The following is a 25,985-nucleotide window of genomic DNA, read 5'->3' as shown; positions in this document are numbered from 1 at the left end:
TTGAGCAAGGTGAAAAAGGAACATATCTCTCAAGGACAGAAAAGGCTCTGTGAGAGGATAATAATAACATTGAAGCTGAAGCTCCAATACTTTGGCCACTTGATGCGAAGAGCTGACTCATTGGAAAAGATCCTGGTAAAGACTGAAGGCAAAAGGAAAAGGGAGTGGCAGAGAATGAGATGGTTAGATAGTATCACCAACTCAATGGGCATGAATCTCAGCGAACTCCGGGAGATACTGGAGGACAGAGGAGCCTGTCGTGCTGTAGTCTATGGGGTCACAAAAAGTTGGATATGACTTAGTGAATAAGCCACCAGAATGATAACAAAATACTGGTTAATATGTTGAGTATTGATTATGTGACAGACACCATGCTAAACTATTATATATTTTGTTCATTTTGTACTCACAATAGCACTTTGGGTTAGTACTATGAAAGGTAGCTTAGTTTTTAGGCTAATAGCCTGGGAAGTTGTAACCCCACCTCTATCCCTTACCAACTATGTGATCTTGGGCAAATGTTCTAACCTATATATGGACTTCAGTTTTCTCATCAGTAAATGAGGATAATAACAGTTCATACCTCATGAAGTCATTAATTAGTAATCAATGAGAATATATAAAGTGTTCAAACAAGGCCTTAATCACAGGAAACAGTACCCAAGAATTCTTTTTCCTGTTGAAATACTTCAAAAGTAGATAATTGAGGTTCTCCACAGTCTTAATTCAACAGAGATTCAGAACTGGACCTGAATTTAAAATCTCCACTATTAGTGTCACCATTTTTATTTGATTTCATTTAAACAGCATCATATGTCTTTTAATTAGTGTTCTTATTTGAAATGTGTCTACAACACTTGGCTTGAATTTAATTTGTTGCTCTATTATTGTAGAGTTAAAATAATATGCTAATAAGTTTACTAATAAACTTACTATTATTTCTTTACTCTTTGCTATATAAATAAATGTCTTTGTTAAATTTTAACAATGATTAATTCTTAGTATGTCTGAAACCAGACCTATGTTCTTAACCACCAACTTTAGCTCTTTCCTATGACTGTGCTAAGTGAAGTTGTAAGAACATATTTCTCCAACTTCCCAATCTTTCTCTTACTAATTTTTAAAGGAATCAATTCTTGTTAAATATAAAGACTTTGTCATAAGGACATTATTCAACCCATTCATGCTCAAGATACTCTTGGAAATTAGTGAAAAAGCAGTTCCATTTATCTGAAAACCTACTAACTTTGACTATGGACTAATGATTCACTCATCCGGACATTTTGTTTTCAATTTTATTGAAGTATAGTCAATTTACAATGTTGTGTTAATTTCTGCTGTACAGCAAATTGACTCAGTTGTACATATATATTTTTCATATTCTTTTCCATTATGGTTTATCACAGGATATTGAATATACTTTCCTGCACTATACAGTAGGACCTTATTGTTCATTCTTGTATTTTTTTAAATTGATAACCTATTATGTGTAGGGATGGGCTTCCCTGGTGGCTCAGCTGGTAAAGAATCTGCCTACTATGCAGGAGACCTGGGTTTGATCCCCGGGTTGGGAAGATCCCCTGGAAAAGGGAATAGCTACCACTCCAGTATTCTGGCCTGGAGAATTCCATGGACTGTATAACCTATGGGGTCACAAAGAGTCAGACGCAACTGAGTGACTTTCACTTTCACTTATGTGTAAGGCATTCTGATAAGCATTAAGGATATACCAGTGAAAAATAATTAATTGTACCCCAAATAGATCCTCCATTCTAGCGAGGATGAAAGATTAAACATAATGTCAAGTGTCATGTAAATAAAAGAGAAGTACAGTTACAAATGAGGGAAGTTTCATTAGCATTATTCTACATATGGATGAATGAAACTATAAAAAGGAAGAGGTTCATTCCCGCCCCCACAATTTGGAGACAATATGCTAATACTAGCTCAGTCTGAATATAATTTCTCTGCTAAATAAATCATTGTCTTCCACGTGGGAAGTCAGTGTCCTGCTAGTTCAAGAATATTCCTTTTCTCTCTGCTCTAACCATGCAGGGTCAATTTCTTGGGGTTCGGACAATGTTTTTGTTCTGAAATTCCATCAAATCCCCTATTATATCTTATAACTATATCCCTAATACATTCTCAGAGAAGGTACCACTCCCTCTCATCTTCCATAAAATCTCTCCATCTTTCCAAGTCCTCCACTGCTCTTCACATTTATCTCCTAGGCCAATTGTTTTGAAAACACTAAAGAAACTTTTTCAGCTCTTTGTATATATAAAGTACAATGGGAAATCAGGAAGGGACATCTAACTGTAAATTGGGCTTCCAAGGGCTCAGACTGTAAAGAATCTGCTGGCAATGTGGGAGACTCAGGTTTGATTCCTGGGTCAAGAATTTTCCCTGGAGAAGGAAATGGCAACCCATTCCAGTATTCTTGACTGGGAAGTCTCAAGCACAGAGGAGCCTGGTGGGGAACAGTCCTTGGGGTCACAAAGAGTCTAATATGACTGAGCAACTAACATTTTCACTTTCAACTTTAACTTACATACATAAGTGTAAGATAGCTAGATAGATATCGCATTTTCTTTTTCTACTCATCCATCAATGGACATTTAGTTTGTTTTCACATTTTGGCTATCATAAATAAATCTGATGTGAACATGAGAATGTTCATTTGTGATGAGTCATCTCAGAGATTTTTATTTCTTTTCCTTTGGCCATATACTCAGAAACAAGATTGTTCAATCTTATAATAGTTCTTTTTTATTTTAATTTTTATTTTATATTGGGTATCATTGATTAACAATGTTGTGTCAGTTTCAGGTGTACAGCAGTGATTCAGTTATACATACATGTTTATCTATTCTTTTTTTTAATTAATTTATTTATTTTACTTTACAATATTGTGTCAGTTTTGCCATACATTGATTTGTTTTTTATGTTTTTTTAATTTTTTTCATTTTTTATTAGTTGGAGGCTAATTACTTTACAATATTGTAGTGGTTTTTGCCATACATTGACATGAATCAGCCATGGATTTACATGTGTTCCCCATCCTGATCCCACCTCCCGCCCCATCCCATCCCTCTGTCTTCCCAGTGCACCAGTCCTGAGCACTTCTCTCATGCATCCAACCTGGGGTGGTGGTTATTTATTTTTATTAGTTGGAGGCTAATTACTTTACAATATTGTAGTGGGTTTGCCATACATTGACATGAATCCGCCATGAGTGTACCATGTATTCCCCATCCTGGATCCCCCTCCCACCTCCCTCCCCATCCCATCCCTCTGGGTCATCCCAGTGCACCAGCCCCGAGCACCCTGTATCTTGCATCAAACCTGGACTGGGGATTCTTTTCACATATGATGTTTTACATGTTTCAGTGCCATTCTCCCATATCATCCAGCCCTTGCCCTCTCCTACAGAGTCCAAAAGATTGTTCAATACATCTGTGTCTCTTTTGCTGTCTCGCATACAGGGTTATTGTTACCTTCTTTCTAAATTCCATATATATGCGTTAGTATACTGTACTGGTGTTTTTCTTTCTGGCTTACTTCACTCTGTATAATGGGCTCCAGTTTCATCCATCTCATTAGAACTGATTCAAATGTATTTTTTAATGGCTGAGTAATATTCCATTGTGTATATGTACCACAGTTTTCTTATCCATTCATCTGCTAATGGGCATCTAGGTTGCTTCCATGTCCTGGCTATGATAAACAGTGCCACAATGAACACTGGGGTACGTGTCTCTTTCAGATCTGGTTTCCTCAGTGTGTATGCCCAGCAGTAGAATTGCTGGGTCATATGGCAGTTCTATTTCCAGTTTTTTAAGGAATCTCCACACTGTTCTCCATAGTGGCTATACTAGTTTGCATTCCCACCAACAGTGTAAGAGGGTTCCCTTTTCTCCACACCCTCTCCAGCATTTATTGCTTGTAGACTTTTGGATAGCAGCCATTCTGACTGGCGTGAAATGGTACCTCACTGTGGTATTGATTTGCATTTCTCTGATGATGTTGAGCATCTTTTCATGTGTTTGTTAGCCATCTATATGTCTTCTTTGGAGAAATGTCTGTTTAGTTCTTTGGCCTACTTTTTGACTGGGTCATCTATTTTTCTGGAATTGAGCTTCAGGAGTTGCTTGTATATTTTTGAGATTAATTCTTTGTCCATTGCTTCATTTGCTATTATTTTCTCCCATTCTGAAGGCTGTCTTTTCACCTTGCTTATAGTTTCCTTTGTTGTGCAGAAGCTTTTAATTGTAATTAGGCCCCATTTGTTTATTTTTGCTTTTATTTCCAATATTCTGGGAGGTAGGTCATAGAGAATCCTGCTGTGGTTTATGTCGGAGAGTGTTTTGCCTATGTTTTCCTCTAGGAGTTTAATACTTTCTGGTCTTACATTTAGATCTTTAATCCATTTTGAGCTTATTTTTGTGTATGGTGTTAGAAAGTGTTCTAGTTTCATTCTTTTACAAGTGGTTGACCAGTTTTCCCAGCACCACTTGTGAAAGAGATAGTCTTTTCTCCATTGTATATTCTTGCCTCCTTTGTCAAAGATAAGGTGTCCATATGTGTGGGTTTATCTCTGGGCTTTCTATTCTGTTCCATTGATCTGTATTTCTGTCTTTGTGCCAGTACCATACTGTCTTGATGACTGTGGCTTTGTAGTAGAGACTGAAGTCAGGCAGCCAGTCAGTCAGTTCCATTCTTTCTTAAGATTGCTTTGGCTACTCAAGATTTTTTGTATTTCCATACAAATTGTGAAATTATTTGTTCTATTCTGTGAAAAATACCGTTGGTAGCTTGATAGGGATTGCATTGAATCTATAGATTGCTTTGGGTAGTATACTCATTTTCACTATATTCATTCTTCTGACCCATGAACATGGTTTATTTCTTCATCTATTTGTGTCCTCTTTGATTTCTTTCATCAGTGTTTTATAGTTTTTTATATATAGGTCTTTCATTTCTTTAGGTAGATATACTCCTAAGTATTTTATTCTTTTTGTGGCAATGGTGAATAGTATTGTTTCCTTAATTTCTCTTTCTGTTTTCTCATTGTTAGCATATAGGAATGCAAGGGATTTCTGTGTGTTAATTTTATATCCTGCAACATTACTGTATTCATTGATTAGCTCTAGTAATTTTCTGGTAGAGTCTTTAGGGTTTTCTATGTAGAGGATTATGTCATCTGCAAACAGTGAGAGTTTTATTTCTTTTTTCCAAGCTGGATTCCTTTTATTTCTTTTTCTGCTCTGATTGCTGTGTCCAACACTTCCCAAACTAGGTTGAATAGTAGTGGTGAGAGTGGGCACCCTTGTCTTGCTCCTGACTTTAACAGAAATGCTTTCAATTTTTCACCATTGAGGATAATATTTGCTGAGGGTTTGTCATATATAGCTTTTATTATGTTGAGGTATGTTCTTTCTATTCCTGCTTTCTGGAGGGTTTTTATCATAAATGGATGTTGAATGTTGTCAAAGGCTTTCTCTGAATCTATTGAGATAATCATATGCTTTTTATCTTTCAATTTGTTAATGTGGTGTATTACATTGATTGATTTGCGGATATTGAAGAATCCTTGCACCCCTGGGATAAAGCCCACTTGGTCATGATGTATGATCTTTTTAATATGTTGTTGGATTCTGTTTGCTAGAATTTTGTTAAGGATTTTTGCATCTATGTTCATCAGTGATATTGGCCTGTAGTTTTCTTTTTTTGTGCCAACTTTGTCAGGTTTTGGAATTAGGGTGATGGTGGCCTCATAGAATGAGTTTGGAAGTTTACCTTCCTCTGCAATTTTCTGGAAGAGTTTGGGTAGAATAGGTGTTAGTTCTTCTCTAAATTTTTGGTAGAATTCAGCTGTGAAGCCATCTGGTCCTGGGCTTTTGTTTGTTGGAAGATTTCTGATTACAGTTTCAATTTCTGTGCTTGTGATGGGTCTGTTAAGATTTTCTGTTTCTTCCTGGTTCAGTTTTGGAAAGTTGTACTTTTCTAAGAATTTGTCCATTTCTTTCAAGTTGTCCATTTTATTTGCATATAGTTGCTGATAGTAGTCTCTTATGATCTTTTGTATTTCTGTGTTGTCTGTTGTGATCTCTCCATTTTCATTTCTAATTTTGTTGATTTGATTTTTCTATCTTTGTTTCTTGATGAGTCTGGCTAATGGTTTGTCAATTTTATTTATCTTCTCAAAGAACCAGTTTCTGGTTTTGTTGATTTTTGCTATAGTCTCTTTTGTTTCTTTTGCATTTATTTCTGCCCTAATTTTAAGATTTTTTTCCTTCTACTAACCCTGGGGTTCGTAATTTCTTCCTTTTCAAGTTGCTTTAGGTGTAGAATTAGGTTATTTATTTGACTTGTTTCTTATTTCTTGAGGTAAGCCTGTATTGCTATGAACCTTCCCCTTACTACTGCTTTTACAGTGTTCCATAGGTTTTGGGTTGTTGTGTTTCATTTTCATTCGTTTCTATGCATATTTTGATTTCTTTTTTTATTTCTTCTGTGATTTGTCGGTTATTCAGCAGTGTGTTGTTCAGCCTCCATATGTTGGGATTTTTAAGTTTTTCTCCTGTAATTGACATCTAATCTTACTGCATTGTGGTCAGAAAAGATGCTTGGAATGATAGTTCTATTTAAAATTTTTTAAGGGACTTCCATACTGTTTTTCATAAAGACTATATCAATTTACATTCCTACCAGAAGTGTTCTAGTGTTCCTTTCTCTCCACATCCTCACCAATACTTGCTGTCATTTGGTCTTCTGGATAGTAGGCATTCTAATAAATGTGAGGTGATATTTCATTGTGCTTGTTACCTGCATTTCACTGATGACTAGTGAAGTGGCGCACTTCTACTTATTGTCTATTTGGATGTCTACTTTGGAGAAATATCTATTCAAATCTCTTGCCAATTTAAAAACTGGGTTATTTGGGAGTTCTACTACTAGGTTCTGTGAGTTTCTTATATTTTTTGGATATTAATGCCTTATTAGATATGGCTGAAAATGCTTTCTCTCATTCCATAAATTGCCTTGCATGTTGTTGATTGTTTCCTTTTCCAGAAAAGTACAGGCATGCCAAGGATTTTCAGAAACATGGGGATAGACAGGGCTACTTGGAGAAGAAGGCATGAAATATTTGCTTGGTTCCTTAGAGGAATACCTTACTTTCTCAAATGTAATTGAGAAAATTGACTGCCTTTTACTTGTTTTCCAAATTGAACTCTAGGGACTTGAGGACAGGGCACAGGACAAAGGCACAGAGCATGTCACTATAGTTCATCAGGCGGGAAGAGCCCTGCAGTTACCAGAAAGGAATCACTCAGATTCAAGAAGTGTTTCTTAATGATCAGGTAAGTCCTGGGCATCTGCGTCTATGGTTGATATAGTTATGGAGACAAATTCACACTTAAAAATAAATACATTTGCACATATACAGACAACAATGTTAGAATCCACAAGGTGGAGGCCTAGCATACAGTAAAAAATATAAAATAAAGAAGTTATCCGTCCATGTCATGCTGGATCTGTCTTTGTTTCCATCTTCTCTTCTCAAATAATAACTCACTGAGGCAAGAAGGATATAGTTACAACAGTAACGGGAATGAAAAGCTTGTATAATATCAGAATTCAGCATCTAAAGTCCAGGATGAGTGATGGGGGAATCACACAAATACAAAGTACAGATGATTCAAAAATGGACAAGTAATTACCCAGACAAATTTATCCACTAAAATTTCTAAACTAAGATTTTTTCTGTGCCCCAAACTCTGTCCAAGCCCTACTACAATGAACCATGTTTGGCAGAAACCAACAAAATTCTGAAAAGCAATTATCCTTCCATTAAAAAATAATTTTTTAAAAAAAGAGTGAACTCTAAGGTAAACTATGGGCTTTGAGTGATAAAGGTATGTCCATGTAGATTCATCCTGTTAAAAAATGTTTCACTCTACTGAGTGATGTTGATAACACACATGGCGATGCATGTGTTGGAGTAGAGAATATATGGGAAATCTCTGTATCTCCCTCTCAGTTTTGTTATAAACCTAAAACTGCTCTAAAAAATATGATTAATGAAGAATGCAGATGTTAAAAAAGGAATTCTCTATCTCTGTCCATTTCTCTCTGGTCTTACTACCCCTCTTATAACCTATTTTCCCAACATCCCTAAGTAGCTGAGAAACTAAAAAGGAGGTAGAAAAATTCTCCACATTATTGGAGGAAAGAAACATCACAGGTAAATATTGTACTTACCGTATCTCAGTGAGAATAAAGCTTAAATGCACTAGGAAAATGCATGCTTCAGGTGAAAGGGGAGTCTATTAATTTGTATTTTACTTCTCTTTAGCAAAATCAAAACCACGAGATGGGACAACATATCAAGTCCTTCTGAATTTATCCTACTGGGGCTCTCCTCTAGGCCTGAGGACCAGAAGCCTCTATTTGTCCTCTTTGTTACTATCTACCTGGTCACTCTGATGGGAAACCTAATCATTATCCTGGCCATCTATTCAGATATTCACTTACAGACCCCCATGTACTTCTTTCTGAAAAGCCTGTCCTTTGTTGATATTTGCTACACAACAGTTATTATTCCAAAAATGCTGATAAACTTCTTATCAGAGGCAAAGACCATCCTCTATAGTGAGTGCATGACCCAGACGTACTTCTGCCTCTCCTTTGGTAATGTAGATAGTTACGTCCTAGGGGCCATGGCCATTGACCGCTATGTGGCCATATGCAAACCCTTTCATTACATCACCATCATGAGCTATAAATGTTGTGTCCTTCTACTGATAATCTCCCTCACCATCCCATTTCTTCACTCACTCCTCCATGTCCACTTGCTGAATCAACTCACCTTCTGTGCTTCCAACATTATCCATCATTTCTTCTGTGAACTCAAGGCAATGCTGAAGTTGTCCTGCTCATCTACTTATGTCAATGAGATAGTGATCAAGACAGAAGGACTGTCTGTGGTGATGGCCCCCTTTATGTGCGTCATTATCTCTTATCTGAGGATTCTCACCACTGTTCTGAAGATCCCTTCAACTGCTGGGAAGTATAAGGCCTTCTCTACCTGTGGCTCCCACCTCACCGTGGTGAGCCTGTTTTATGGGAGCATCAGCTATGTTTATCTCCAACCGCTGAACAGCTACACTGTCAAGGATCGGATAGCAACAGTTATCTACACTATGCTAACTTCCATGTTGAACCCTTTCATCTACAGTCTGAGAAACAAAGATTTGAAACAGGGCTTGGGGAAACTGATAGGTAGGATAAAGTCACAATGACATGGGTTTTATGCTAAGTCTTAGGCAATTCTGCAGATTCACTGTTGCCTGATTGCAAGTTCTTGGTGTTTGTGATCAACTGAGAAATATTAGTAAAGGTACTTCATGAATGATGGGAAAATATTAACTGAATATAATGTTTCCCCTGACATTTCCTACATTGAACCCAGTGATATCCATCATTGTTGTTGTTTTATTGCTAAGTCATGTCTGACTCTTTAGATTATTATATAGGAAAACATCAAAGTATGTGATAGCTTAATAATATTTTGAACTATACTGAGGTAGGGAAATTAATGAATACATACATTGTTTATGATGAAAAATTGACACAAGGTCTTTGAAATGAAATTTGTCAATATATATAAAGTACACCCTTTGACCGGAAATGCCATCTAAAATTTTAGCCTACAATTGTACTTGTGGAAGCCAAACAATAATAGCTAAATATCTATCTACTTGTTTCTTATTATATACACATACAGTTGAATGCTATGAAAAAAAAAAGAAGCTGTTAAAATGAGTGAACCTATATTCATTCATCCAAGAAATAATGGTACGTTCTTACTATGTTCAAGCAGTGTTCTAGGTGCCAGGATACAACAGTGAACACAGAATCTCATCATGGAGTGATGCTCCAGTGTAAAGTTTAAGTTTTCCATTTACTGACATACAACAATGTTCAATATATATATTGTGAATTGCAAAAACTTAAGGAACAGAACTGTATGCATTTTTAGATACATGGTTGAGTAGATGTGAATGATTGTAGTGCACAGACTGTCTATTTTCTGGATGCTTACCCTAGAAATTGCTATTTGGTCACCTGCCTCTGGATGGTTCCAGGACAAGAGAAAAACTTGGTTATCACTCTTTAGTCTTCACCACTATTTGAATTTTTATTCATACATATTTTTAATACATATATTTTTTAAAGTTTTAAATAGCTACTTAGCCACTTAGGCTTTTTATGTGTGACTGATTTCAGACCAGATCATCATGCCCAGATTTTTCTTCCATGAGATATCTTCCATAGATAAAGACCAATACAGTATACTAACACATATATATGGAATTTAGAAAGATGGCAACGACAACCCTATATGCAAAACAGAAAAAGAGACACAGATGTGCAGAACAGACTTTTGGACTCTGTGGGAGAAGGCGAGGGTGGGATGTTTCGAGAGATCAGCATCGAAACATGTATATTATCTAGGGTGTAACAGAATCACCAGCCCAGGTTGGATGCATGAGACAAGTGCTCGGGCCTGGTGCACTGGGAAGACCCAGAGGGATCGGGTAGAGAGGGAGGTGGGAGGGGGGATCGGGATGGGGAATACATGTAAATCCATGGCTGATTCATGTCAATGTATGGCAAAACCCACTACAATATTGTAAAGTAATTAGCCTCCAACTAATAAATTAAATGAAAAAAAAAAAGATATCTTTCATGCAGATTTGAACACTGACACAGACTTCCTTCCTAAAAGTTCATGGTGATGGCCAGGTGGTCACATTGCATGCTTTTTTATGTTGTAAATAACATCATGTCTTCCTCCAAGACATCATCATAACCATTGGCAAAGGTCATACAGAAGTTGTAGGATGTTGAGATATGAATAATAAATATTTGTCATATTCTCATGACTCTGGTATAGAGCACTCAAAAATGTTAATAGATATTACTGTTATATTAGTGGCTAGATTTATTAACCTATCTGGGTACACTCTACTGCATATTTCAACATGCTGTTGATCACTTCTGAAGTTGTGTCTGACTCTTTGTGACCTCATGGAATTGCAACATGCCAGGCTTCCCTGTCCTTCACTATCTCCCTGAGTTTGCTCAGACTCATGCCCATTGAGTCGATGATGCCATCCAATCACCTCATCCTTTGTCACCCCTTCTCCTCCTGCCTACAATCTTTCCCAGCATCAAGGTCTTTAACAGATCCCAGTGCTAATCCAAGTGTGATCAGTCTGAGTCTTTTTGGCCCCATAGACTATAGACCACCAAGTTACTCTATTCATGGAATCTTCCAGGCAAGAACACTGGAGTGGGTTGCCATTTCCTACTCCAAGGGATCTTCCCAACCCAGGGGTTGAACCCCCATCTCTTGCATTCCTCCTGCATTGGCAGGAAGATTCTTTGCCACCTGGGAAGCCCATGCTAATAAAATCTTCAAGGAAACAAAACAGATATATGAAGCTGTCTAGAAACAACTCATTAAAGTTGGCATTTATGAATTGTTAACTAGCAGAGTTTTGATTTAGTATAAGTTTTAATTTTTCTGCACCAAAAACTAAATTCTTCATTTTATTAATGGCATTTTTACTATCTCTTTATGTAAATAGACCTGATCTTCATTAGCATGGTTGAAATTCCAATATGAAAAAAGATTAAGTAAAGAACTGGATTAGAATTGTATAATACCAATAAAGGTAATTCATCTCATCAATGTAACATTATTCATCAATTACTTTATTTTCAGTTTAAATTGTTAGTATAGTTTACATGACATTTAATTTGTAAAAATCTTTATTTTCTGTTGTTTGGAGAGCTGGAGTTTATAAGCAATATAAGAATTAAGAATAAAGCTTGTTTTAAATTTATACATATTAAGTAACATCACAAAAATATACCTACATAAAACAATAAAATTGTGCATATATTTGTTGTAGTTATTTGTGTTCTTCCTTTAAAACAGACGTTCTGATTGTATGAGCTTGAGAGACTCTGCTCTTTCACTTCATTCGGATCTCTGCTCAAATATTCCTCTTTCAGTGAGCTCTTCTCTGATTCTGCTTTCTGAAAGACTGCCTCCCCTGTCACACTATGTTCACTTGTACTTTTTTTTACAATACTCCATGTGACTTTGGGGTGGATTATATTTTTATTTGTTTAATATCTGTCTTTCCTCACTAAAATTCAAACTCTGTGAGTACCTGTGCTTTATTTTATTTACTGCTGTATTTCTAGAACTTACTAAAGTCCCTGGTACATAGCAGACCTTCAGAAAATATTTACTGAATGAATGAATGAAAACGTTCCTTACAGTTCTGGGCAGAGCTGGAATTGAATGAATTCTTCACTTTGGACTCCTCATGAAGAGCCACATACAAAAGAATGAATTTGTACCCTAATCTTATATACAAAAATCAACTCAAAATGGCATAAAAACTTAACTGTAAATCCTGGAATTGTAAAACTTCTAGAAGAAAACACAGAGAAAATTCCTTGACATTGGTCTTAATAATAATTTTTTTAGTATGACATCAAATGTGTAGACAACAAAAGCAAAAATAATTAAGCAGGACTGTCTCAAAACTAAAAGGTTTTTACACAGCAAAGAAAAAACATCAACAAAATGAAAAGGCAAGCTACATAACATGAAAAATATTTGCAAACCATACATCTGATGAGAGGTTAATATCCAAAATATATAAGGAACTCATACAACTTTGCAGAAAAATAAGTAACTCAATTAAAAATTGGGCAAAGCACAACTGAATAGACTTTTTCTCCAAAGAAGACATACAAATGTCCAAGAGGTACATGAAAAGATGACCAGCATCACTATTAGGGAAGTGAAAATCAAAACCATGATAAGTTATCATCACACACCTCTTAGAATGGTTATCACTTTAAAAAAAGAAGAAGAAGAAAAAAGGAAACCCTTGTACACTGTTGGAAGAAATGTAAGTAGGTAAAGAATCTGCCTGCAGTGCAAGACACATAGGAGTCTCAGGTTCAACTCCTGGGTCAGGAAGAGTGGGCATGGCAACCCACTCTAGTATTCTCATCTGAAGAACCCCATGGATTGAGGAGCCTGGCAGATTACAGTCCAAAGGGTCATAATGTTTGACAGAAACAACAAAATTCTGCAAAGCAATTATCCTTCAATTAAAAAAAAATAATAAATAAATTTTTAAAAATAAACAAGAAAGAAAAAAAACCTTTTAATTTAAAAAAAAAAGAGTCTGACAATGCTAAGCAGCTAGGTACAAGCACTATTATGAAAACCTGTATGGAAATTCCTCAAAAAATTAGAACCACCATGTGATATAGCAATCCCCTTCCTGGTTTATCTAAAGGAATTGAAATCAAGATCTCAAAGAGATACCTGCTGCATGCCCATGTTCCATGCAGCATTATTTATAATAACTAAGATATGGAAACAACTGAAATGTCCATTGACAGATGAATAGATAAGTAAAATGCAGTATATACATATAGTGGAATATTATTCAGCCTTAACATCTTGTCATTTGTGACCACATGAATGCAGGAGGACATTATGTTGAGCATAACTAGCCAGACACAGAAAAAAACATTTGCATGATCTCACTTAGGTAGGTAGACTCTAAAACAGCCAAACTCAGAGAAGCAGAGAGTAGAATAGAGGTTCCAGGGGTTGAAAAAAGGGAGATGCTGATAGGTAAAGGTCAAAGGATAAATGTTCTGGATATCCACTGTATAGCATAGTGCCTATAGCTAACAGTACTCTATTGTATGCTTAAATTTTTCTAAGGAGGTAGGTGGATCTTATGTTAAGTGTTCATCCCCATCATCACCATCACCATCATCATCATAGATGGTGTGGGAGGAAACTTTGGGAAGTAATGAACATGTTTATGGCCTTGGTGTTGATGGCTTCACAGGTGTATACTTAACCCCAAAGTCATCAAACTGCATACACTAAATGTGTAAAGCTTCTATATGTTAATCATACCTCGGATGTCCCTGGCAGTACTGTGATAACAATCTGCCTACCAATGCAGGGAAAATAAGTTTGATCCTTGATCCAGAAAGATTCTACACACTGAGGAGCTAAGCCCTTGTGCCCCAACTACTGAAGCCTGTGCTTCATCGACAGCCTGTGCTCTGTCAACAAGGGAAGCCACCACAATGAGAAGCCTGTGCACTGCAAGGAAGAGTGTAGGGAATATGCTATGCACAGGCCTGTACTATAACTAACAGGGCTTCTTTGAAAAATAAGAATGACTTTCTCATCACCCCCAGGCGAAGGGCTGGGAGTAGTAAAAAGTTGGTGGAAAGACATCTTGAAAACAAGATGTTGAAGTACTAATGTGACTGATGGAAAACAATTCGTGACTGTTTCCATAACCAGAGCTTTGAGAGAGTTGCTGAGAAAGGGCGTCACTAGCCGAGGGGCTAAACAGAGTCATTAAAGGCCTGAAGGTTTGACATTGAGGCCTGTGCATTGTATATCTTTATCCCCTATCTGAGATTATAAAGAACAGATATCTCTAGAGCACAGATAAGGAAGTAGATATTAACAATAAAAGGCACGCAAGGATTAGGATCTGGGCTTTTGCCTGCAAATGGCAACAGCCCCCTGATCCCCACTTTATTTCTGAGTCTTCTTTTTCTTTTCACTTCTGCGGCACTGTTCCCTCGTGTCAATTCGTTGTTGGGCTGGTCCCAACAAAGAGAAGTCCCCATTCCCCACAACTGGAGAAAGCCTGCATGCAGCAATGAAGATTCAGTGCAGCCAATAAATAGATAAATACTCATACCTCAATAAATTGCTTTAAATTTTTTAATGTAAAAGATAATATGTGCCTAATAGGGTTATTAACAGGATAAAAATGAGTCAGTTCTTAGAAAGCAAATGAAACAGCTCCCATAATAAGCACTTTATAAATATCTATAAAAATTTGTGAACAAATGAATTTTTTGAAAGACTGAAAGAAAATAGGACAAAATTTTACTGTAGTCAGTCCTTTTGGGTGATGGGAGCATTGATTATTTTCCCATTTGTACTTTTCCATATTTTATTTCAAATTACCACACACAAAAAAATGAGGAAATATTGTGATTGCTTATTGAGGAACTGCTATCTTGGACAAAGGAATTGGGTGACACAAAAGTTGGTAGAAACTGCCTCTGTTTTATATTCCAATGTATCTCTAGCACCTAGTACAATTCCTGACATATGGTCAACCTTCAAGAAATATTTATGAATTTATTAATTGAAGGAATAAACACAGGCATAATTTCTGATCTCAAGGAATATTCAGTCTAGTGGGATATAGCTTAAAATTATAATGTGCTTTTTAAATCTTAATAAACAATAGCTCATATTTCTTGCAATATGATTTATTTGAGAATTGTTTTTCAGCAAACTGTTTTTGCTAGCATCATGAAAAAGCAGATGGTGTCAAGTATGAGTGAAATAAATTCATGAGAAATTTTAAAAACTGATTCAGTCACTTCCTAGTTGTGTTACATTGGGCAACATACTTCACCTCTCTGAGTTCAGACTCCTCATCTTTAAAGTAAAGAAAATAAGGCCACCTACCTTATAAAAATGATGTAATAATTAAATGAGATACTGCATTTGCTTCAGTTAGGGGAGTGGATAGCACAGAGAAAGTACTCGCTAAGTTATTAATTTGTGACATTTCTTTTTTTTTCAGCTGTGCCATGAGACTTGTGGGATCTTAGTTCGCCTGACCAGTGATTGAACCTGGGCCACAGCATTGAAAGCACCAAGTCATACCCACAGGGCCACCAGGGAATTCCCTAATTTGTGACTTTTTAAATTAATGTATAAGCTGTCAGGGACTTCCCAGGTGGCTCAGTGGTAAAGAATCCTCCTGCCAATGCAGGAGACACAGGTTCAATCCCTGGGTTAGGAAGATCCCCTGGAAAAGGAAATGGCAACCCACACCAGTATCCCTGCCTGGGAAATCCCATGGGCAGAATAGTCTGGCAGGCTAAAGGCCATGGGGTTGCAAAAGAGTCGGATACAATTTATCAACTAAACAACAATAAGCTGTCAGACAAAGAGACTGAGTTATTACTTAGAATGGTGGTCCCAAGTGTTAAAAGAGGACAGAAGACAAGCCCAGTCCAATGGTAGATCACCAAGCAAAGTGTCCTGGAAGAGGCCGATTTTAAGCCTCCCAGGTTAGGCGTAGTAGATGAAGGTAAATAAACAAAGGCATGATAGTATAAATGGGTAAGGGGGCAATGAGTCATGAAGAACAGGATATTCTTGGGTGATGGTTGTACTGAGAGAAGGTGTAATTTGGGTCCTACCTTGGGAATTCTGCAGTGCACACAAAGTGAGATGCCCCAAATGGAACATGGAACTCAAGATTCCATAAAGCATAAAATATACTCACTGGGTGGTTTTCCTGACTGGAAAACCCAGGGTCATACATTAGTATTTTACAAGTAGACCTGGGAATGGAAAAGTAAAGAGTAAATTCTGACATCTAAAGTCTTCACCTTATGAATTTTTATGTTCTGAAGTTCATTACCCAACCAGGGGCTTCTTCTAAGCCTGGGAGATGGGAAAATGACTGATGGCATCAGATGTTCAAGTCTTTTTAGTCTAAAGCCATGTGGACTCTGAAAAAATGCCCTCCCACCTTATATATTGTCTTTTGGTGTGAACAGTACAGAATGATACTAAGGATGATACTCAGGAAGTTTGGGAGAGCCACTCACTGTGGTCTCTGCCAACCTTGGATGGGTGTTCTTTTTGGCCTGAAGGAGCTGAATCAAGAGGACGATTTCCAGGAGAGATTGAAAGCACTGACACTCCAAGGCCTCCTTGGGGAAGAAACTCCAAAACTTCAATAGTTGTTGCCTTGTTCTCTAGTGTCTCCTCCATCTGAACTTCAGGGACTCTTGAAAGTCTCAAAGGATGCTCCCTTGAGAGAGGGTGACGTCTATGAGTGCCTACAGTGCCCTTAGCATGTGGGGGACCCAGAGGAGGCAAGAAAGACACCTTTCAGATTCATGAGGGTTGAAATCCTATCTAAGATCAGGTGCCTTTCCCATGTAGATTTTCTGGGAGGCCTATAACTAAGACAGGAAACTGGAAAAGAATTGCACCAACACAAACAAGAACATACCATTTTAGATCCAGGGATTGGGCACTAAGGATGGGATTAATATTATCATTAAAAAGAAATGTTTTTTTACTATCCTATGAAGATCTCTGTCTGCCTATCTTTTATGTCTTTTTGCTTATTGTTTCACTCCAATAAGGTTTCACCAAAAAGTGAAGAACATGGAATAATTATTGGGTGATCTCCTATTTTGATGTCTTTTCAGATGATTTTCAGCATCCAGAATAATTGAAGCAGAGAGAAACATCTGAATTAAAGAAAATCATCATTCTGTCAGCTGGCAATTAAACAGGAGAGTATACTACTGATCACCCTTCCATGAATTAGCTTCTGAAAATTCTCAAACAGAAAACAATTTTTCCATTCTCATTCCCTCTCCCTGTCTCTCTTCTCTTTCCCATTTCTGTATTACTTTTGCTTGACAGTAGAAAACTGAAAGGAGGTTAAAGTATATATTGATTTGTGAATTCTCAGCATTAATAGAAAGAAGCTACAGTCTAGGTAATGGTAATATTCTTAGTTGTTCTAATTGCTGATAAGAAGAACAAATAGAGAAATTCTTAGAATTTATCCTATGTTGGAAGAATCTTTCATAATGATGACTTCTCTTTAGGTGAACCCAAGACTATGGGAAGAACTAACATAACACAGCCTACCGAATTCATCCTCCTGGGACTCTCCTCTCGACCTGAAGATCAGAAGCCACTCTTTGCCATGTTTCTCCCCATCTACCTCATCACAGTGATAGGAAACCTGCTCATCATCCTGACCATCTGCTCAAACACTCACCTCCAGACACCCATGTACTTTTTCCTGAGTGTCCTCTCATTTGTTGACATTTGCTATGTGACTGTCATCATCCCCAAGATGCTAGCAAACTTCTTATCAGAGACAAAGATCATCTCTTATGGTGAGTGTTTGACTCAGATGTACTTCTTTATTGCTTTTGGAAATACAGACAGTTACCTGCTGGCAGCCATGGCCATTGACCGCTATGTGGCCATCTGCAACCCCCTCCACTACATCACCATCATGAACCACAGACGCTGTGTCTTGCTCCTGGTCCTCTCCTTCTGCATTCCACACCTCCACTCTCTCTTGCATATTCTCCTGACCAACCAACTCATCTTCTGTGCCTCCAATGTCATTCACCACTTTTTCTGTGATGACCAACCAGTGCTAAAATTGTCCTGTTCCTCCCATTTTGTCAAGGAAATCACAGTCATGACAGAAGGATTAGCCATCATAATGACCCCCTTTTCATGCATCATCATCTCTTATTTGAGAATCTTCATTACTGTTCTGAAGATCCCTTCAGCTGCTGGGAAATGCAAAGCATTTTCCACCTGTGGCTCTCACCTCACAGTGGTGACCCTGTTTTATGGAAGCATCAGCTATGTCTATTTCAAGCCCCTGTCCAACTATACAGTCAAAGGTAGAATAGCAACAATTGTCTACACCATACTGACTCCAATGCTAAACACATTTATCTATAGCCTACGAAACAAAGACATGAAGCAGGGCTTGATGAAACTCATGCACAGAGTGAAAGGTCAATAAGAGGAGCTGAGGTCTTAGTAGAATTGTACAAATCTCTTGCTCCTGACCGAAGGTTTTTAATATGTCTGTGATTAGATTCTGAAGGATGGTATTTTCAATGGTGGTTCATTCCTGATAAAAAGAATGCTCGTCACATGTGTTGAAGCTAGTATGTTGAAGCTACTCCTGAATATGATGCCTCCTTCCCAGTGGTCTCTAATATTATCTGGCTGGGACAAAGACTACCTAAATCTTGTTCTCTGTGCCTGGATCTAAATCTCAATCAAACTTTCATTCTCCTTTCAGAAGGAGAATCTTTTTCACTTAAACCTGTGCTCAGTCACTCTGTCATGTCCAACTCTGTGAGACTTCATGGACTGTAGCCTGCCAGACTCCTCTGTCCATGGAATTTTCCAGCCAAGAATACTGGATCAGGTTGCCATTTCCTGCTCCAGGGGATCTTCTAAACCCAGGGGTTGAACCCCCATCTCCTGTATTGACTGGAAGAGTCTTTACCACTCACTGCACCACCTGGGAAGCCCCTCACTGAACTCTAACCTTGCCAAAGTCCCTCCTGGACTTGAGTTTAATCACTTCAAACTCCTGAGTATCATTATTCATGGGGCTTCCCAGGTCATGTTAGTGGTAAAGAACCCACCTGCCAATGCAGGAGACATAAGAGACACGTGTTTGATCCCTGGGTCAGGAAGATCCCCTGGAGGAAGGTACAGCAACCCATTCCAGTATTCTTGCCAAGAGAATCCCATAGACAGAGGAGCCTGGCGGGCTGAAATCCATAGGGTCACAGAGTCAGACCTGACTGAAGCAACTTAGCACACACACACGTCCTTATTCATAAGGCTGAGTTTTCTTATGTAGTCGTTTAAATCTGAGTGTGTTTGTGTGTGCGTGAAAGAGAGAGACTTCAGCACATTAGTCCAAAGGCTCCTCAATAACAAGATCTCTGTCTCTGATTATAAAGATCAGAATGACACCTTCCTCTGCACCACCTCAAAGTCTCAGGACCTGTTTTCTAAAATTATTATATTAAAAAAAAAAAGAAAACAACCAGCCTACCAGATGACTCTTAATGAACCAGTTCCAGGCCACATCCTCAAGTACCCATCATTTCAGTGTTCTTCTTCCTGCTTTCCACCAGGCACAAGTAAAGAAATATTATGCCCTTCCTTATTCATTTCATTTGAGCTGAATTCAACTGCACCAATTTCCCAGGCAGTAAACATCAGGTACCAGTTATTCTAGAAGTAGGTGTTTTCAACTACTGGGGATTCTTCCTTCTCAACAAATTTAAGCCAAGCTACAGAAAAATCAAATTGGGTAGGAGAAAATGCTTTTGTTCATTTATAAGTTCTGAAAAATATTAACGTCTATACATTAATATTACATTAATATACAAAAATATTAAAGTCTATACTGCTAGTCCATACATTTATTTGGAAATTCAGAGGTTTGTGAATTCACTTGTCTGTTCAACTAATTTCTGTTTCTTGTCCACCATTTGCCAGTCTACCAGACTTGGAAACAAAGAGTATGTGTTAGTTAATAAGTCAACAATCTGATGGCCAAAAATCTGTGGAATCCCGAGGAAACAAAATAACAGACAACGTTATTTGGAGCAAAACATTGTGCTATTTGGGTTGTTTTAGTTTACAAGGTATAGAGAAACACACACTTTTTTTAACTGAAGTGTAATTTTAATTGAAGTTTTATTTATAATGTATTAGTTTCAGGTATACAGCAAAGTAATTCAGTTTATATACATACATATACATATATATATAAATACACATATACATATGTCAGATTCTTTTCCATTATAGGTTATTATAAGATATTGAATATAGTTCCCTGTGCTATACAGTAAATCTTTGTTGTTTGTGGACCATGCATACTTTTAAGGAACAGGTGTCATATTAACAAATATCTTCAGACTTAAGTAAGAAGAGACTTTATTTGAAAGGATTATTGCAAGAGGGAGGAAAGACCTAGGGCAATAGAAGGGAGGCTGCTATTTCAATCGGGAGGAACCCCCACCATGAGATCTGCAGGGTTCTCAAAGGTCAGAAAGAAAATGACTTTTTTAAAAGAGAGAAGAGAATGAGGCTAGAAAGAACCATGCAAAGAGAAGTGTTAAGACTGGATAGTTGATCAGGGTAAGTTTTTCACTGAGGTCAACAGATACTACAGAGGAGTCACTAAGGAGGGGTTGTATTCTGACTCTGGCTGAGGGTGGGTCAAAGTTCAGCCATTTTCCATGACACAAAAGGATGGATGGGTTTCTTCTAACTTTAATTGTCTTCCAGGAGCACATGACTTGGGTAAAATTCAACATTGCCACGGGGGATTTTTGTAAAGGGTTATTGTAAGGATTTAAAAGGCAAAAAAGTGAGACAGAAGTCTCAGTTGCACAAACACAGATCTAAGACAATAAATCTTAAGTGTTTTCATCATACACACACAAAAACTAAGTGAGGTGACAGATGTGTTGACTAACCATATTATGATAATCATTTTGCAATATCTAAATATATCAAATCATCACACTATATGTCTTAAATTTACACAATGTTATTTGTCAATTATGGGCTCATGGTAAAGAATCTGCGTGCCAATGCAGGAGCCACAGGAGATTCAGATTTAATCTCTGAGTCCGGAAGACCCCCTGGAGGAGGCAATAGCAACCCACTCCAGTATTCTTGCCTGAATCCCATGAACAGAGGGGCCTGGTGGGCTACAGTCCATGGGGTCGCAGAGTCAGATATGACTGAGTGACTACTGACCATGACCACGAGTATTTGTCAGTACTCCAAAGGGAGCTAACAGCAGAGGGCTGTCTGTCAGCAGCTCCCCGCCCTGCAATTACTGGGGCAAATAAGTCCTTCCTTCCTAAGGGGGGATCTGGGGTGTGCACGACAATATCCATCACAGGTACTTAACACAGCAATTGCTCGTCAGTGTTGTTTACTGTCGTTTTTATTATCAGCAGCAGCAACATTAATATCATCCATCGGTTCTTGTTTTTCCTCCAGACACTGAGGATCACTTTCCTCTACTTAGTTGAAAAAATCATATGTATTGTGATCCCTCTCTTCCACCTTCGCCCTATCCCACTGGTGCTATGTGTATGTCAATCATTGTCAGGCCGTAATAGGTACACATTGAGAAAAACCATTGGGCATCTACTATATACCAGTCTCTGTCTTAGATGCTGCTGATCCAGTAATAAATAAAATGAAATATGTCCCCTCCCTCATGGGTCTTTCAGGCCAGCTGATATGGAAGAAGTCATTACAAGTAGGATGAACATTGTAAGAAGAAATTAAGGGGGTCTATATCAGCAAGTCTTTACTTTTACCACGTGATCCCATTTAATGCTCACAATCCAATGAGGTCGACTTTATTAATTCTGTTCTATGGATTAAATATATTGGGGCTCAAAGAGAAGTGCCTTGCCTCAAGTCACTCAGCTTATAGAACAGGGAGCAGGAATTCAAAGACAGATACGATGCCAACAAGATCATGCTCTCTCAGGTGCCTGGGTTTGTTCCCATGACAGGAGGGGAAATGCAAGTTGCTGGACCCTAATTAAAGCACCAAGGTATATTTAGGTTTAGAAACATAGTCATTTAATTCCAAATATCTTTCTTAACTTCATCAGAAGGGGTACACTGACTTGTGATTCTATCTCTAAATTAAAAGTTGCTTCACTCATTTATAATTTGGGGAGAAAGGAAGACCCAGGAGAGTAGAAAGACATTTTTTAAGCCAAAGACTTCATCTACAGTTTAGTTATACTGTCAACAATGTAAGAAAATGCATTGTATAACAAACTCGCCTACACTGTTAATGTAATTTGGCATGGCCACTAAGGAGAGCAATATGGAGGTTCCTTAAAAAACTAAAAATAGAGCTACCATATGACCTAGCAATCCTACTCCTGGGCATATATCTGGAGAAAATCATAATTCAAAAAGATACATGCACCCCAGTGTTCACTGAAGCACTATTTATAGTAGCCAAGACATGGAAGCAACCTAAATGTCCACCAACAAATGAATGGATAAAGAAGATGTGGAGTATACATATGTATATTCAATGGAATACTACTCAGCCATAAAAAAATAATGTCATTTGCAGCAGTATGGACAGACCTAGAGATTATCATACCAGGTGAAGTAAGCCAGACAACAACAAATATCATATGCTATTGCTTAAATGCAGAATCTTAAAAAAAAATACAAATGAACTTATAAACAAAACAGAAATAGACTCACATACATAGAAAATAAATGTGGTTCCAAAGGGGAAGTGTGGGAGGGATAAATTAGGAATTTGAGATTAACACACACACACTACTATGTATAAAATAGATAACCAACAAGGAGCTACTGTGTAGGACAGGGAACTGTACTCAATATTTTGCAATAAACTATAATGGAAAAGATTCTGAAAAAGAATATATAATTATGTGTGTGTATATATATATATATATATATATGTATGTATATATATGTATATATATATGTATGTGTATATATATATATATGTATATATATATATATCACTTTGATGTATTCCTGAAACCCACACAGCATTGTAAATCAACTACACTTCAATTTCAAAAATGTACTTTATAAGCAGTCATTATCGCCTCTCCTGGTCGTGTTTGATGACTTTTTAGAGTTATCTAAAACAAATTTTCACTTTTGATGACTGAATGAAAAGCAATTTAAGAGCAGAAAAGTCTTACCTCTAATATTAACTGGAAAGAAAAGGCAACAGAATAGACCTGCATTTATGATGAGCATAGTTAAGTCTAACTGACATTGAGACCTTCATTTCAATATGATTAATTGGCTAGCAAAAGACCTTTGTCTAGTTCTTTCTATTTTTAATCATTTTATAGACCAACATCTGAAAAATGCTCTTTTAAGTTCAAAGGATAAGTTTCATAATTTCCTTCTGATTAGAGCTAATTATCACCTTACAGAAAAATTTTTCTGATATTATTTTTTATTCTCAAAGAGGAGCCTTAGATTAGTGTGTTTCCACATTTTCCCTTTGATAATTTACTCTGTCTTACTATGATTTGTCAAATTGCAATTGTTAAGAATTTTTGTGCAGCTTTTTTCCACTCTTCCTTTAGAACTCTGATATATGAGTATTGTCCCAGTATTTATATCTTCTTGAGGTACTGACTCTTTTACCAACAAATAATGTCCTTCTTTACCCCTTGTAACATTTTTTTGACTTAAAGTCTATTTTGTCTGATAATTACCAAAGCCATATCAGCTCTATTTTGGTTAATATTTTCACTGAGTATCTTTTTCTACCCTTTCACTTTTATTTGTGTCCCTGGATCTAAAGTGAATCTCTTGTAGACAGTTTATGTTTAGATCACATTTGTTTGTTTTAATCCAGTCAGCCAATCACTGCCTTTTTAATTAAATAGTTTAATTCATTTACATTTAAAGTAATTGTAGCTAAAGAAGGACTTAACCTCTGCCAATTTATTATTTGTTTTCTACATGTCTTATGTCTTTTTTGTTCCCCAGTTCCTCCCCATTACTTTCTTCTTTAGTATCTAATTTATTTTTTTAGTTTGATTCTCCTCTTATTTCCATATACATATACATATATATATATATATATATTTAACTATTTTCTTCATGCTACCCTGGAGATTGTATCTTATATTTATTACACCCTAGTTTGAATTAATATCAATGTTCTGGTATTTAAAACTACTCAATAACAGTAGTAATTAGATAAAAGTCTATCATTTTGATGATAGTTAAACCTAATTCCTCCACAGCTGTCTGTTTCTTCTTCTCTAGAACAGTAAAATATTTTCTTTAGAAATGAAACCTACTAATTACACCATCTAATTACAGTAAAGTTCTCAGGAGAAGGAGTGACTAGCAGAATGAGTGCTAATTACAATGACCTAGTGGCTTTTATTTATTTAGGTCTCCACTTTGACACAAATAGGATAAGAAAAATGAATATTTTACTTTAAAAAATATAGTCCAGTATTATAGAAATAAATATTGACATTTTAGAATTGGAATGAAATGAATAAGAAAAATGTTAAATAGCTGTAGAACCAAAGAACTAAGGGAATTTTTGTTACCATCTTCTAACATTGGAAAATATTGCTTAGGCAGTTAGCTTAGTCCATGCTTAGGTTAATATCATAAATATTTACTGAGCACTCTCTGCAGTAAGGGTTTTCCTAGTGGTTCAGCTGGTGAAGAATCTGCCTGCAATGTGGGAGAGCTAGGTTTGATCCCTGGGTTGGGAAGATCCCCTGGAGAAGGGAGTGGGTACCCACTCCAGAATTCTGGCCTGGAGAATTCCATGGACAGTGTAGTCCATGGAGTCGCAAAGAGTTGGACACGACTGAGTGACTTTCACTTGAACTTGAACCTCTGCAGTAAAGGATGAGTGCTAAGTGCTATGGAATACTAATCTGTTAGATCCAAGGGAAAATTATGTCTCTTTTACTTGGAGCTGTATATCCTCAGTGGATAACAGAGTGTATAGCTCATGGTAAACACATAACAAATACTTACGGACTGATACGCTCGTAGATGAACTGAACATTATTCTTACCTCCTTAACTCCAGATTATTATATTTAATTAAATCTAAAATACCATCAATTATAAAATACATTATTTTAATGTACCATTGAGAAAAATGCTCCCAGTTATTTGTGACACACCATAAGCTTAAATGAACCTCAATATGAGATGTTAAAGTGTGAAAAAAAGTGTCTTAAAATTAATAAAATATGGCTTTACTAATAAAATAGCTGGATCATGAACAATATATAGCACATAGTGTCTGGAATAAGAGACTTCCCAGGTGTCTCAGTGGTAAAAAGAATTCTCGTGCAATGCAGGAGACGTGGGTTCGATCCCTGATTTGGGAAGATCCCTAGGAGAAGGAAATGGCAACCCACTCCAGTATTTCTGTTGGAAAATCCTGTGGACAGAGGAGCCTGGCAGGCTACAGTCAATGGGGTTGCAGAGAGTCAGACATGACTGAGCAACTGAACATGCATGCACATCTGGAATAAGGCCTGGATTTGATTCAGGGCTCCAAAAGCTTTCATGTTTAATCTGGCAAAGAAAAAAATAAGGCAATATTGAGGAGCCTGGTAGGGTGCAGTCCATGGGGTTGCAAAGAGTCGGACAGAGAAAGAAATAGCAACCCACTCTGGTGT

General features: G+C 37.1%; 2 protein-coding genes across 2 annotated transcripts; both read left to right on the top strand.

Annotated features, from left to right (window-relative positions):
• Window positions 1-7,356: 7,356 nt before the first annotated feature.
• LOC133065265 (olfactory receptor 1L1-like) lies at window positions 7,357-9,305 on the top strand. Its single transcript, XM_061156083.1, has 2 exons — window positions 7,357-7,364; window positions 8,360-9,305. Exons 1-2 carry the CDS (start codon window positions 7,357-7,359, stop codon window positions 9,303-9,305), a joined length of 954 nt encoding a protein of 317 aa, XP_061012066.1.
• Window positions 9,306-17,680: 8,375 nt separating this feature from the next.
• Window positions 17,681-18,755, top strand: LOC133065424 (olfactory receptor 1L1). Its single transcript, XM_061156187.1, has one exon. It carries the CDS (start codon window positions 17,823-17,825, stop codon window positions 18,753-18,755), a length of 933 nt encoding a protein of 310 aa, XP_061012170.1. The 5' UTR covers window positions 17,681-17,822.
• The last annotated feature ends 7,230 nt before the right edge of the window (window positions 18,756-25,985 follow it).

The sequence above is a fragment of the Dama dama genome, chromosome 11 (genome assembly GCF_033118175.1).
Source record: "Dama dama isolate Ldn47 chromosome 11, ASM3311817v1, whole genome shotgun sequence".
Lineage (NCBI taxonomy): Eukaryota > Metazoa > Chordata > Mammalia > Artiodactyla > Cervidae > Dama > Dama dama.
Note: the sequence above shows the minus strand (reverse complement) of the source record. Positions and strands in the feature narration are given on the sequence as shown.